This window comes from Benincasa hispida, chromosome 10, assembly GCF_027475165.1.
Source record: "Benincasa hispida cultivar pf3 chromosome 10, pf3_genome.v1.1, whole genome shotgun sequence".
NCBI lineage: Eukaryota > Viridiplantae > Streptophyta > Magnoliopsida > Cucurbitales > Cucurbitaceae > Benincasa > Benincasa hispida.
Window position 1 is genome coordinate 31,749,203 of NC_143487.1, and position 12,069 is coordinate 31,761,271.

The 12,069-nt window shown below is 36.4% G+C and overlaps 1 protein-coding gene across 1 annotated transcript; it reads right to left on the minus strand.

Moving 5' to 3' along the window:
- Positions 1-454: 454 nt before the first annotated feature.
- LOC120089322 (uncharacterized) lies at positions 455-1,650 on the minus strand. The gene has a single exon (XM_039046757.2). It carries the CDS (start codon positions 1,217-1,219, stop codon positions 521-523), a length of 699 nt encoding a protein of 232 aa, XP_038902685.2. The 5' UTR covers positions 1,220-1,650; the 3' UTR covers positions 455-520.
- Positions 1,651-12,069: the final 10,419 nt, after the last annotated feature.

Here is a 12,069-nt window from a genome sequence, read left to right on the forward strand (position 1 = left end):
ACAAGAACCTAAACCCCTCGTTAATGATGCGAGAGAGATTATGGATAATTAAACACAATCTTTAGTGCCCAGTTCTCACAATGATAAAAAGAGAAAAAATTTCAACTTCAACACAAAATAAAAAGAAAAAAGTAGGGAAAATTTGGAGGGGGGAAAAAAGAAAGAAAGAGAAAAAGAAGCAAATGAAATGTAGCACTATGATTGTGTTAAGTTAAGAGGGGAAAACAAAGCAAACTATTAACAGAATAAGGGGGTTGCTTTTTAATTGAGGGAAGACAAAAAAGAAAAGAAAAAGTATCCAAAGTTTGTAACAGAAGGAACCCAGATTTTTTTTTTTCCTTAATTTTTCTCTTCATCTATTGATTGCAAAAACTGTAAACAGTGATTAACAACATGAAACCCACAAAAATAAAACTAATTTAGATCACAAAGAAAAATCAAAAACCAATTTACAGTAAATCTCCTTTTTTTTTTTTTATTATTATTATTAATATTAATTTTTGTTTATTTTATTTTTGTTTTAAGCTTCAATTTCGAACCTTGAATATTTAATGGAGCCCATCGATATGTCGATCTCGATCAAATTCTCCTCCTCATTGATGTCGTTAATTTCAGCCAACACCTCCACAAGATTCTTCTTTTGAAAATCCGACAGTTTCTGGTAACGAAACGACATGCCGTCCTCGTCCTCGTCGTCGACGTCATCAAACTTATGGCTGACGTAATGTCCGGTCGGGAGAGCGATTTCGATCAAACTTTCCTCGTCGGAAATCGAACCGTCATCAGACCGGTCCGGGTTGTTCGGTTTATACGATCGGTGGTCAAAATACGGCCACTCCACTTCAGATTCCTCGGTGGTCGTGAAATTATCATCCGCACATTCACTCTCCGACAGCAAATCTCCGGTCGTCGGAGCTGACACCGACGAGGATTTCAAGTGATCAGAAAAAAAGGTCAGTTTCTTCTGATCTTCTTCTTCTTCTTCTTCTTGAACTTGTTGTACAAATTTCTGAATAGGAAGTGAATTTCTTTTGGAGATTGAGAAATAAAGCATAGACATAATCAGAGCTATGGAAGTAAGTAAAAAAGATGAGAAAGATCTAAACCCCAAAAACCCCAAACAGAGGAGAAAAAAAGTTAGAGCAATAAACCAGGATAATGGGGTTCTCAAAGGAAGAGTAGTGGCCATTTGATCCTCAAATGTGATTTTCAACTTCATAGACTCAAAAAAGGAAAAGGGGAAAGGGCTTGGCTTGGCTTGGCAATTATTATCAATTACTAAAGTTTAAAAAAAAAAAAAAAAAAAAAAAAAAAAAAAAAAAAAAAAGTCAAGTTTTTATGGCTCTTTCAAAGGCTTGAAACTAGAAAGAGTAAAAGAAATTAAAAAGGTTGAAGCTTTATGAAGAATTGATGAAATAGAGAAATGGGTAATGCGAAATAATAGATGTAAAGAAGATAGAAGAGAATGTAAAAATGGAGAAGGAAAAAAAAAAGGAAATTTTAGAAAAGAAAGTGTGTGGAGAAATGGTTAAGAAGTAAAGGGAGAAAAACCCATTGTGTTGTTAAGATGAAGAGTTTAGGGTTTTGTAAAGAAATTTGGGATTGTAGTTATTCTGCAAGTTTTTCCCTGGCTTGGGTTTGGTTTAGTTTACAGTTTCATGGAGCATAGAAATTAGAGGAAAGCCATGTGCAGATCTCTGAGCTCACCACATGGCATTTTTCTTCCTTCCTCTTTTCAATGCATTACAAAATTAACCCAATTAATAAAATTAAAACAGAGATCCAATCTAATTACTTTACGCTCATCTTTTTGAAATCTACTTGATCATATTATTGAAAAATTAAAATTTCTCATATGATAAATTTAGGGTAGATTGAATAGTAATATGAGTACAAATCGATATTAATTCAAATTTTAATATTATTATTAAGGTAAATTACAAAAACCACTTCTAATTTAATGATGGTTGTAATTACATCGTCAAACTTTTAATTATGAAAATTGAATACTGAAACTTGTATCATTGTTATAATTTCTATAATTACCTTAGTTTGAAGGTCCAACTTAAATACTTATATAAATTTATGGGGTCAAAATTTATAACAGAAAATTTAAGAATATAATTGCAATTACTAACATATTTATTAGGGTGATTTTTAGGAATTACCCTTCCTATTATTATTATTATCATCATTATTATTATTATTATTCTGAATCTGCCATTTTTTTAAAATAAATAAAAAGAAAGTTTGAATCTTTTACCTGCTACAGCATAAAAAAAAACAAACCCTAAAGTTTATATATAAATTGTTTTGTTTTTGCTGTGTAGTACAGAGAGCAACAGGGGAATTCCTCAACAATCGAGAATTGGTGGGTTGATTGAAGCAATACTACTGTGTAACTTTATGGGTAAACCATAAATATTTCTTAAAAAGTTTCAATATTTTCACATGGGTTTTCTGTAGAAGTACCACTCATAAAACCCAACTTGCAAAGAACTCCATTAGGTTGGTTGTTGAAACCACAGCTTAATTCCCATTCAAAAACCGTAGTCACCAGATGTCACCTACTTCTTGTTTTCCTTTCCATCTTTCATTCTAAATCTTAATTTATTATACCTTTTCTTGGCGCTCAAATTTCCCACGTATTTGTCATCGTTGCAAGTCCTTGAAAGCTTGGCTTTCGCTTCGCTTCTCTTAGTCTTATGTCGCTTTTCGAGTCGACCTACATGAAAATTTTCGTAGCGTCGAGTCTACTACACTTCGATACTAAAATTAGTATGGAGAGTATATAGTGTAGCTAAATACACAAAAGTAACTCTACCGATGTCAGGAAAGAGTTTAGGGTGCAGCCTGCAGGATGTCACTATCGCACCTTCGAAAGCTTCACTAAGTGATTGTGTGGCACTTGTTTTCGCTCATAAAGAAGTCAGCCAATTCAAATTCGGATCGCATATGGCACATTGGGTGCCTCTTACAATCTCCACCCCCATTTTGCAAACGTTTGAAAACATGTTTAGAGAGAAGAAAGTTAGTTAAAAGGCTATAAGCAATAAGGGACAACAACTTAATATCCTATAACTCTCGGATATGACAATATGATGATAAGTCTTACCCCCATATAGACATTCTAAGCAAATACACATCTACCACCCTTACATAGGCAAAGTGGCGAGTGGTCATATACAATACAAATTACAAGAAAAGTGAACTAGATAGCCAAATGGAATATATAACATGAAAGCATGATAAAAAGGGTTTGGTTTGGGCATGTGGCCAGGTACAACATGCCCTGGACAAGCATGACCGTGACTTTCTTCCTCACTTAATTGGTTAACGTCCTCGTCAACTAATCGTGCTTGAACATTGCAATTTGTAGAGCAGTTGTTTTGAAGTCTTTAGCATACTCCCAACTGATTTCTTTGTCTTGGAGGTCCTTCCATTTTTCCAGAAACTCTATCATGTTCTTCATCGTGACAGGCAGACGTGTAACGACACTAAATCGTCAACAACATGATCGAGGTGATAAGGCATCAAATTACTCGCGTGGATGACAGGCTTAATCTCAATCCATGAAGGTGATTAAACGCGATAAAAGGCTTTCCGACCTTGTCAATGATTTCCATGGGCCCTTTATACTCCTCGCAAGGCATTGTTTTCTTTAGCCTTGAAATCGAAATTGTTTTGAGTGCAACTTGACTCAAACTTTGTCTCCTGGTTGGAATTCTAGGTGTATGTGCTTCATCTTCCCCCACTTGTTCATGTGCTTTGATGCTTTCATTATGTAAGCATGAGCTACGTTGGAGAATTGTCTCCATTTTCTAGCAAAGTTATGAGTTTGAGTACTTTACTTGCATAATGGTGGCCTATGGCGTGTGACACAAGTGGTTGTCTACCACATGCAATCTCTTGATCAATCCTCTTATATATAGGCAGGGGCTTGTGTAAGCTATTCGGCTTGACATCGTGACATTTTTTCAAGACATAGAATGTCTTGAGGGACTTTCTCTTCTATGGTTTCAATTAATTCATGGGTAATATCTTTCTTCAACTGAAGAGTTAAGATCATTTTTACCCCATTCGGCTGTTTGATACTAATCTGAACAATGGTGGGTATTGACCCAGTGATCATTAAGCATTTGACGAGGGGTACCAATATTATCTTGTGTTCGAGCAAGAATTTCATCTCCAACACCAGGTCAAAATTATTTATCTTAAATATTATGAAATCGACGGGGCCATTCCAATCTCTCAACTTAACAACTGCTCTCTTTACCATTCCTATAATAGGCAAGGCGGGAGAGTTCACAACTTTCATTTTTCCTATATCTCTCTCCCAGTGGAGGTTCAATCGTCTGGCTTATGTCTCTAACATGAAGTTATGGGTGGCTCCAGAGTCGGTCATGGTATTTTTGGTCATTCTCTGATTAACCCAAGTATTCACATACATCAGGCCCCTTTTCTAGGATCCTTTTCCATCCCTCATGTTTTATTGAAGAGTAGACAAGAATTTCAGGGCCCCTATTTGAGGGTTTTCATTTCCTTCCGCTTGTATTGTCTCGTCTTTTGCATGAACGATTTTAACTTCCAAGTCTGAAGATAACGAGGCCTAGAAGATATTAAAGACCATTCGATTCGGGCATTCGCTTGGCTTGTGTTGCCCCTTGCATATATAACAAGATATAGGGCAATTACAAAATGGGCCCCTACTATGTATTTACTTTTGTTAGAATGTTTATGATCCCCACTATTGTTCCTATCTCCTCCATTATTTCTCGGTGGGCTTGAGCAGTTGCTCTTACATCTTCTAGTTAGGGATATCGAGTGTTGCCTCACATCTAAAGATTCATTAGTTAAGTCAAACAACTGTTCGGCTACTATGTATGCGGTTGGGAGGTCATGTACTCTCTGTTCATACAATTTTGTTTTTGCCCACGATTTCAGGCCTTTGACAAAACATAAAACTTTTTCTTTTTCGGATATATCCTGTATGTCCAATATCAGTCCGATAAATTGCTTCACATAGTCCCTAATAGTGTCAGTATGTTTCAATTCTCGTAGCTTACGTATTGTCTAAATTTCAACATTTAGGGGGAAGAATTGAGAACGCAATTTTTACTTTAATTTATCCCACGTGTCGATGGTACAGCGTCCCTTTCATGTCCATGAAACGTGAACTCCACCAACGCGAACTTGGCATCCTCTACCAAGTGCATTATTGCCAAGGTGATCTTTGACTCTTCATCAACTATATTCGTAGCTCTAAAGTAATGCTCCATGTCAAAGATAAAATTTTATAGAGCTTTCGCATCACGAGCCCCATAGAAGGATTTAGGATCAGGCACTTTTACCCTATTGAATTGGACTGCACCCCCAATTGGGGCTTGCTTTCCTACCACTCTCATGGTGAGGTTTACTCTTGCACTAATGTCCACAACCTCGGCCCTGATGATGTCGAGAGCAGCTCTAAAGTCTTCAAATAACTCAGCCACCATATGAATTATTGCTTTCTGTGAGCTATCTAGCTCCTCGACATACTCCTCCATAAGGGAAATAGAGCCCATCGAGTTGTCTCCATGCTCAAAATTACCAATTCTAGCTTTTACTTCTAGGGTCTCAACCCTTTTTAATAATTCCTTGATGGGCATTCCATCCAATTTACCAACTATGTATCAATTCTATCGGCCTTGTCATAGACTTTTAGTAACCGACTTTCTAGGAATCGAACTTGATTAGGGAATTCTATTAGATAGAGCATTTGCTCTTCTATCTCAACCAACCGGTCAACATGGGACTTGCCTAACTGTTTCGTAGCAGACATGAACAAAGCTTCTCAACTTCACGAGCCAACTTGGCTCTAGTACCAACTGTCACAATTGTACCTTCGAAAGTTTCACTAAGTGATTATGCGGCACTTTTTCTCGCTCGAGAACAAGTCAACCAATTTGAATTTGGATCGCCGATGATGCATAAGTACTTCTTGCAACCTCTACCCCCGTTTTGGAAAAAATAGGTTTAGAGGAAAAAGTTTTCGCATACGTTTGAAAGCATGTTTAGAGAGAAGAAAGTTAGTTATAAGGTTATAAGCAATAAGAAAACAATAGCTTAATATCTTATAACTCTCATATATGAAGGTATGATGATAAATCTTACCTCCATATTTTGTATTCTAAGCAAAAAAACATTTACCACTCTTGCATATGTAAAGTAGCGAGCGATCATACATAATACAAAGTACAAGAAAAGTAAACTAGCTAGCCTAATGGAATACATAACATGAATGTATGATAAAAAGGGGTTAGTTTGAGCATGCGGCTATAGGGAACACGTCCTAGACAAACATGACTGTGACATAGGGTATCAAACCGCAACTCAATTACTTACCAATTGGTGTATATTCAATTTGAAGCTCTAATTTTTCTCTTTGGGATGCACATTTCTCCATGCCACCTCCCAATTTTCCTCGGACTTTGACCTTTCTGTGGGCTTTGGACCTTGCCCAGAACAACCTTCAACACCTTTACTTACATGTTTTGTTTCTCAATTAATTTGAAGTTTGTATCTATTAGAAAAGTGTCTATCTTTAATTAACAGATATGTTCAAATTGACCTTTTAAATAAATAAAAAAAAAACATACACTAAAAAAGTTAATTCAAAGCAATCAAGAGAACTGTTGTTTGGATCTATTCGTTGTACTGAAAAAACATGCACCTTTTTATTGGGAAAGTTGGGAACTTTAACGAAAGTATATAGGCAGAAGGGAAAAGTAGCCATTAAAGAATTGGTTTTTATTTGTTTTCCCCTTTTAAACGAGAAAATTTACTATTTTGTTTAATTTCAGTAATGTGATCAAGAGGTTTTTTTTGTTGAAAATGAGAAAAATAAGGAAAATTTGTCAAAATTAACCTCCAAAAGTTGTATCTTCCAAAACTAGCATCTTTCTTTTAAACAAAAAGAATTGCTGAAATCGTTTTTCTCGATCTATTTCGACCGACATCGACCACCGAGATTTAGATAAAAATTAATTAACATTTTTTCATCATATTGAATATTTTGGCTTTCTCAGTAAAATCTCGGCAGGATTAACATCGAATCTATATATTTGGGCTTTTTTGGTGAAATCTCGCATCGGATTAACACCGAGATTCTATATATTTCTAAAATCTTACTTAATTTTTCATAATATTTGGGTTTTTCCAAAATTAAAAATCACATTGCAATAATTTGATATCCATCCGAAAAGATCCATTTGGATAATTGTAAATCCAATTGTAAATTTGAAAAATTAGGTAAGATTAATATAAGATTTGGTAAAGACTAAAAAGCACATAAACAGATATGGATACAGGATACAGATACGTTACAATACAGTGATATGTCAATTTCTGAAAAACTAAGATACAGATACAATACGATACAGTAATAAGCCCAATTAATTGTTATAATACTTATTTTAAGTTAGATTAAAATAGATTCAAGAAGAGTGTGAAGACTTGAAAAAAAACCAGGCAACATTGAGGGTGATTGAGCGATTAAAGCAGACAATAGGAAAGAAGTAGAAGATAAAGATTGAAGAATGAAGTTGAGGATGAAAGGGGGTGTGAATCATGATTTAGATAGTGAGAGATAAGAAAGAATGAAGATTTAATTACATTTCAGGGTTTTTAAAAAACTTTTTATGTTTTTATTCTTTATTGGTTTTGTCTTTTTTAATTTATTTTGTTTTGGATTGATAGATTTAAGTGAACTTTTGAATAAAATAGATTGTGGGTTGGACTTTTTAAGTGATTTGGCTTAAATTTGGAAACAAAATGACCAAGTGTATGTCACACCCTCTCCCGAGCCCGCCTCTTGAAACCGAGAGGAGGCGTGAGGATGGCAGATACCACTCTTTTATGATACATACTACCCATCTGAACCTTTCTACACTCATAAAACTTTAAACCAAGGATATAAACAACAACTGTTTAACTAAACTCATTTTATTGCAAACAGTATAACGTTTATACAACTCCCAAACTTAACTACAAAGTTTACATCAACCACTCTAAAACCGGAAGTATAGCTGTGGCGTGGTAAACCTTAACATTAGCAGCACCCTGGAACTCTTCACCTTTCGCTACTTGGGAAGAAAAATATGAAAGAAAAGAACGAGTTTCAAGAAGCTCAGTGGGTGGTAAGTAACTTCTAGAGTCTTTTTCAATTCATAATAATACAAACACATCACAACTACGAGGTTAACATCCAAACCTCAGTCTCGAATGAATCTGTTCTCAACTCTACCTACACACACGGTAGATAGTTAAACTGATAATAATCATAAATGCATACTCTCTTGCATTATCTATGTGCACATAGATCCCCGCTTATAGCTCAGAAGCTAGGCCTATCGGTGCTCTGACCATCCCATATGAGGTTTCTCTCACAGGCTCAGGAACAAGACCTCTCGGTTCCTGACCATCCCGTGAGGTTCTTGTCCGGGCTCAGGAACTAGGTCCGTTGACCCCTTTGACCATCATGATCACATATTTTAATTCTCATTCTAATTACTCATTCATAACATAAGCATATACAAATACTCTAAAAGATATACTTAAGACTTAAAGGAAATACCACCCACCTTGGCTGGGTAGGAACCTTTCTCTTTCTAAGTTTCTTGGTTCCCTCGAGCTCCCTTTTGAACCCTAAATTCCATATTCAACTTCAAGCTTAGATTACTCATAATTTCATACCTTATTTTGAAACACTTCCTTCTATAAATAGGTTCTAAATTGTCTCATGAAGCTTACCTTAAAATATCAACTCAGAACTTCTCGTGGTTTGGCCAGAATCCTTAAATCATCAAGACTAGCCTAAGCTTACCCAAGAGCTTAGCCCTTCTGTCTTTACCTCACTCTCCAGCCTGATTCCTTTGAGCTTCTTCTCTGACAATCCTATCTTGAAACTAAACTCTCGGATCTTTCAAGTGGCTTTAGAATCACTTAAAATGCATGAATATTCTGGGAGAACTCCTCGTCCCAAATTGATGCTACTTCAAGACCTCATTGTCCAACAGAATCTCCTCCTCTTGGAACCACTTGATCAACGCATGGTCTTGCAACCAATGCATGCCCTTCATGATCAACGCACGAATTCTTTTGAATCTGCCCTCAAACACTCTTCCTAATATGCTTTAAAAAGGATTTGTATTATGAACTGAAGTGAAGCCTTGTGGTGGTAAAGGAACCAATCATCATTATCTCTTGAGGCTTCCAACGCATGACATCTCCTACTTAGAAACTTTTAGAGTGTTTGCACCATACTTTGCTACCACCTACTTCCATGCCACTTCCTATTTACATGAAATTGCGTTATCTTTCTTATGCATAAGTCTTTCTTGCATAAGACCCTATTTGTCTACCTCCTACTAACTTAAGCTCAACCTCTTCTTGGTTTAGCCACTTGTCTGGATGGATCCATTAGCCCATAGCTCTCTCATCAACGCATCACTTGTGCCACACTAACCTCAAGGCATCGTAAGTCATTGCTTGGCCGCATACCCTTCTTCTCTCGCATGGCTCACTCATGGTACATGCGTTCAACTAGGGCTATGACCATCATAATCTTCCAACACATGCTACTAGCCTTGTCATACGTGCCTACATGCCCTCTAATGTCCTTGGCACATAATCCAACCTTATCATATAGCACATCACCATGCATACCAACCCTTGGGTCAAGCTAGGTCTCAATTCAACACCTTATGGTTCATCTTACCATTGCCTAGCCTCTTGCTAACACATACCTTATGACTAATGCTAGCATGCCCTTATTGCTTGCCAACGCCCATAGCCTCTTGTACAAAACTATCACATCTAACCTCACAAGCCTTGTGTGCTGCAAGCCCCATCAACGCATAGATACTCCACTATGCGCCCATCGTGGCTTGGCCCCTCATCTAGCTCATTGTGTAGCTCTTGCGCTCATTGCCTAGCTGCCTCAACGCATTCCCAGCCTCAATTGTCTAGCTTTTCGCCCATCGTATAGCTCATCATCTAGCTATCTCGCTATCTCTCATCGTTTAGCGTCTATGCCCATCACCTAGTGCTTACGCCCCATCATTTAGCGCTTGCGCCTACCGTCTAACGCTTGCGTCTATCGCCTAGCACTTGCATCTATCGCCCAGTGCTTGTGCCCATCGTTTAGCACTATTGTCTAGTGTCATCATCTAACGCCGCAAGCAGCTATGCGTGCAACGCTCCAATGCCCAACACTCACGCTCGCGCATACTAGTTAGCACACATGCCCAGTGTCTTGCGCTCATTGTCTAGCCCTCTCACTCTCGCTCACGCAACCTCTTATCATCCCAATGCATAAGCAACCTTTGTCATGCCAACACTTGGGCAACACCTCATGCCAATGCTTCGGCCAACATGCATCCATACCTCACAAGCTCAACGCATGATTGTCCTTGGCTTCAATACTTAATCTCTTATAACCTCTATAAACTTAGCCTCATTAGAGCCTTATGCGTTAATACTTCCTAACACCAAATGCATGGTTTCTTTTTTACTTCATACTTAGCCAAACTTTTATTAATTAAGACTCAACTCAAAGCTACTCAACCAATCTATTCAAACGCTTAGAATTTTCCTTCTCTTCAACATAGGATTTAACTTATACTTAGCTAATTTCCTTAATTACCTACTTAAGTAGGGAAATTGAGATCCGGGTTTCACAGTGTATCTCCTTCACGTATCTGGAAGCAGATATATGTATCTGAAAATTAAAAAAAAAATAAAAATCAAATACTTCAAATCATGTATCAGACAGGTATCTAATTGGTAGAATCTCGGTGTTAATCCTAATTTCACCGAGAAAGCTCAAAACAATCGATAAGATAAAAAGCTGATATTTTTTATGCAAATCTCGGTGATCCATCTCGATCGAGATGGACAAAAAAAGTTATTTCAACGAATTTTCTAAAAAATGAATACATTTGAGAGAGTTATTTCTAACCATTTTCCAAAAATCATATCCGGTAACAATTTTCGTTTTTTATAATTAAGCCTTTCAATATTATTTGCCCTGTGAATTTCTTTATTACGTAATCTAAGACATATAGTGGGTGTTTGGAGTAGGAGGTGGGATAGTAAAATTCAAGAAGTCACAGGGTCAAGTGAAGATGATAGTGACGAAATTGTTGGTAAATCAGCTGGCACTCAAAAATTTCCACCTACAAGTAGCATCATTTTTATCAATTAGTTTAATTGCTCTTCCGTGCATCTCAGCTAGGATCGATGCGAGGTCAAATTTTTTTTTTTTTTTTTAAAAAAAAAAAAAAACTAATTTCGTTAATCATCCAAACTAACGATTTTTTTTTAGCTTTCTCAGTGGAATAATTCTGGCCATGACGAACCATTTTTTGTCCATAATTTCTCAAATCATACATAAGATTTAGGATATTGAAACAGAAAAATCGAAAAGAAAAATAGTAAGATTTGGGAAATATGTACATAATAATAGTCAGTCTGTCTTGGTCGAGATTCAACCAAGAAAGTTCCAAAAATCAATGGTTTGAATTCAATGAAACTAAATTTTCATTTTGGTCGCTCTGTATCAATCCTAACCGGAGATACACCGAGATGAAACTTTGAGTTGATCATTGCCCGTTATGGGTAAACAAGGACCATTTTAAGAAATAGAAGACTAAATACAAAACCATTAAAGAGTGGCCTAAACTAAATGTTTCATCAAAGATCATTCAGTCAGTTTCATCCTGTGATAAAAAAAAAGAACATTTTGATTTCACCCACTTTATCAACGAATTAACTCAGATTCCCCTTTTTGTTTTTCCTTCTCCAGTAATGGAGCATTTTCACAAGTTTGATTCGAAAAGGAAAAAATTACACACATATCCACAAGATAGATTGCGATGTTTTTGTCTAAAGTTTGTAGCTTTAGGGACCTGCTGGGTTAAATTCAACACTTTACTTTTTTTTTTTTTTGTTGCTATATTTATATATATGATTCTGATATATAAAAATATATGGAGTTGTAATGATGATTTTGAGTAGGCTTTTGGCTTG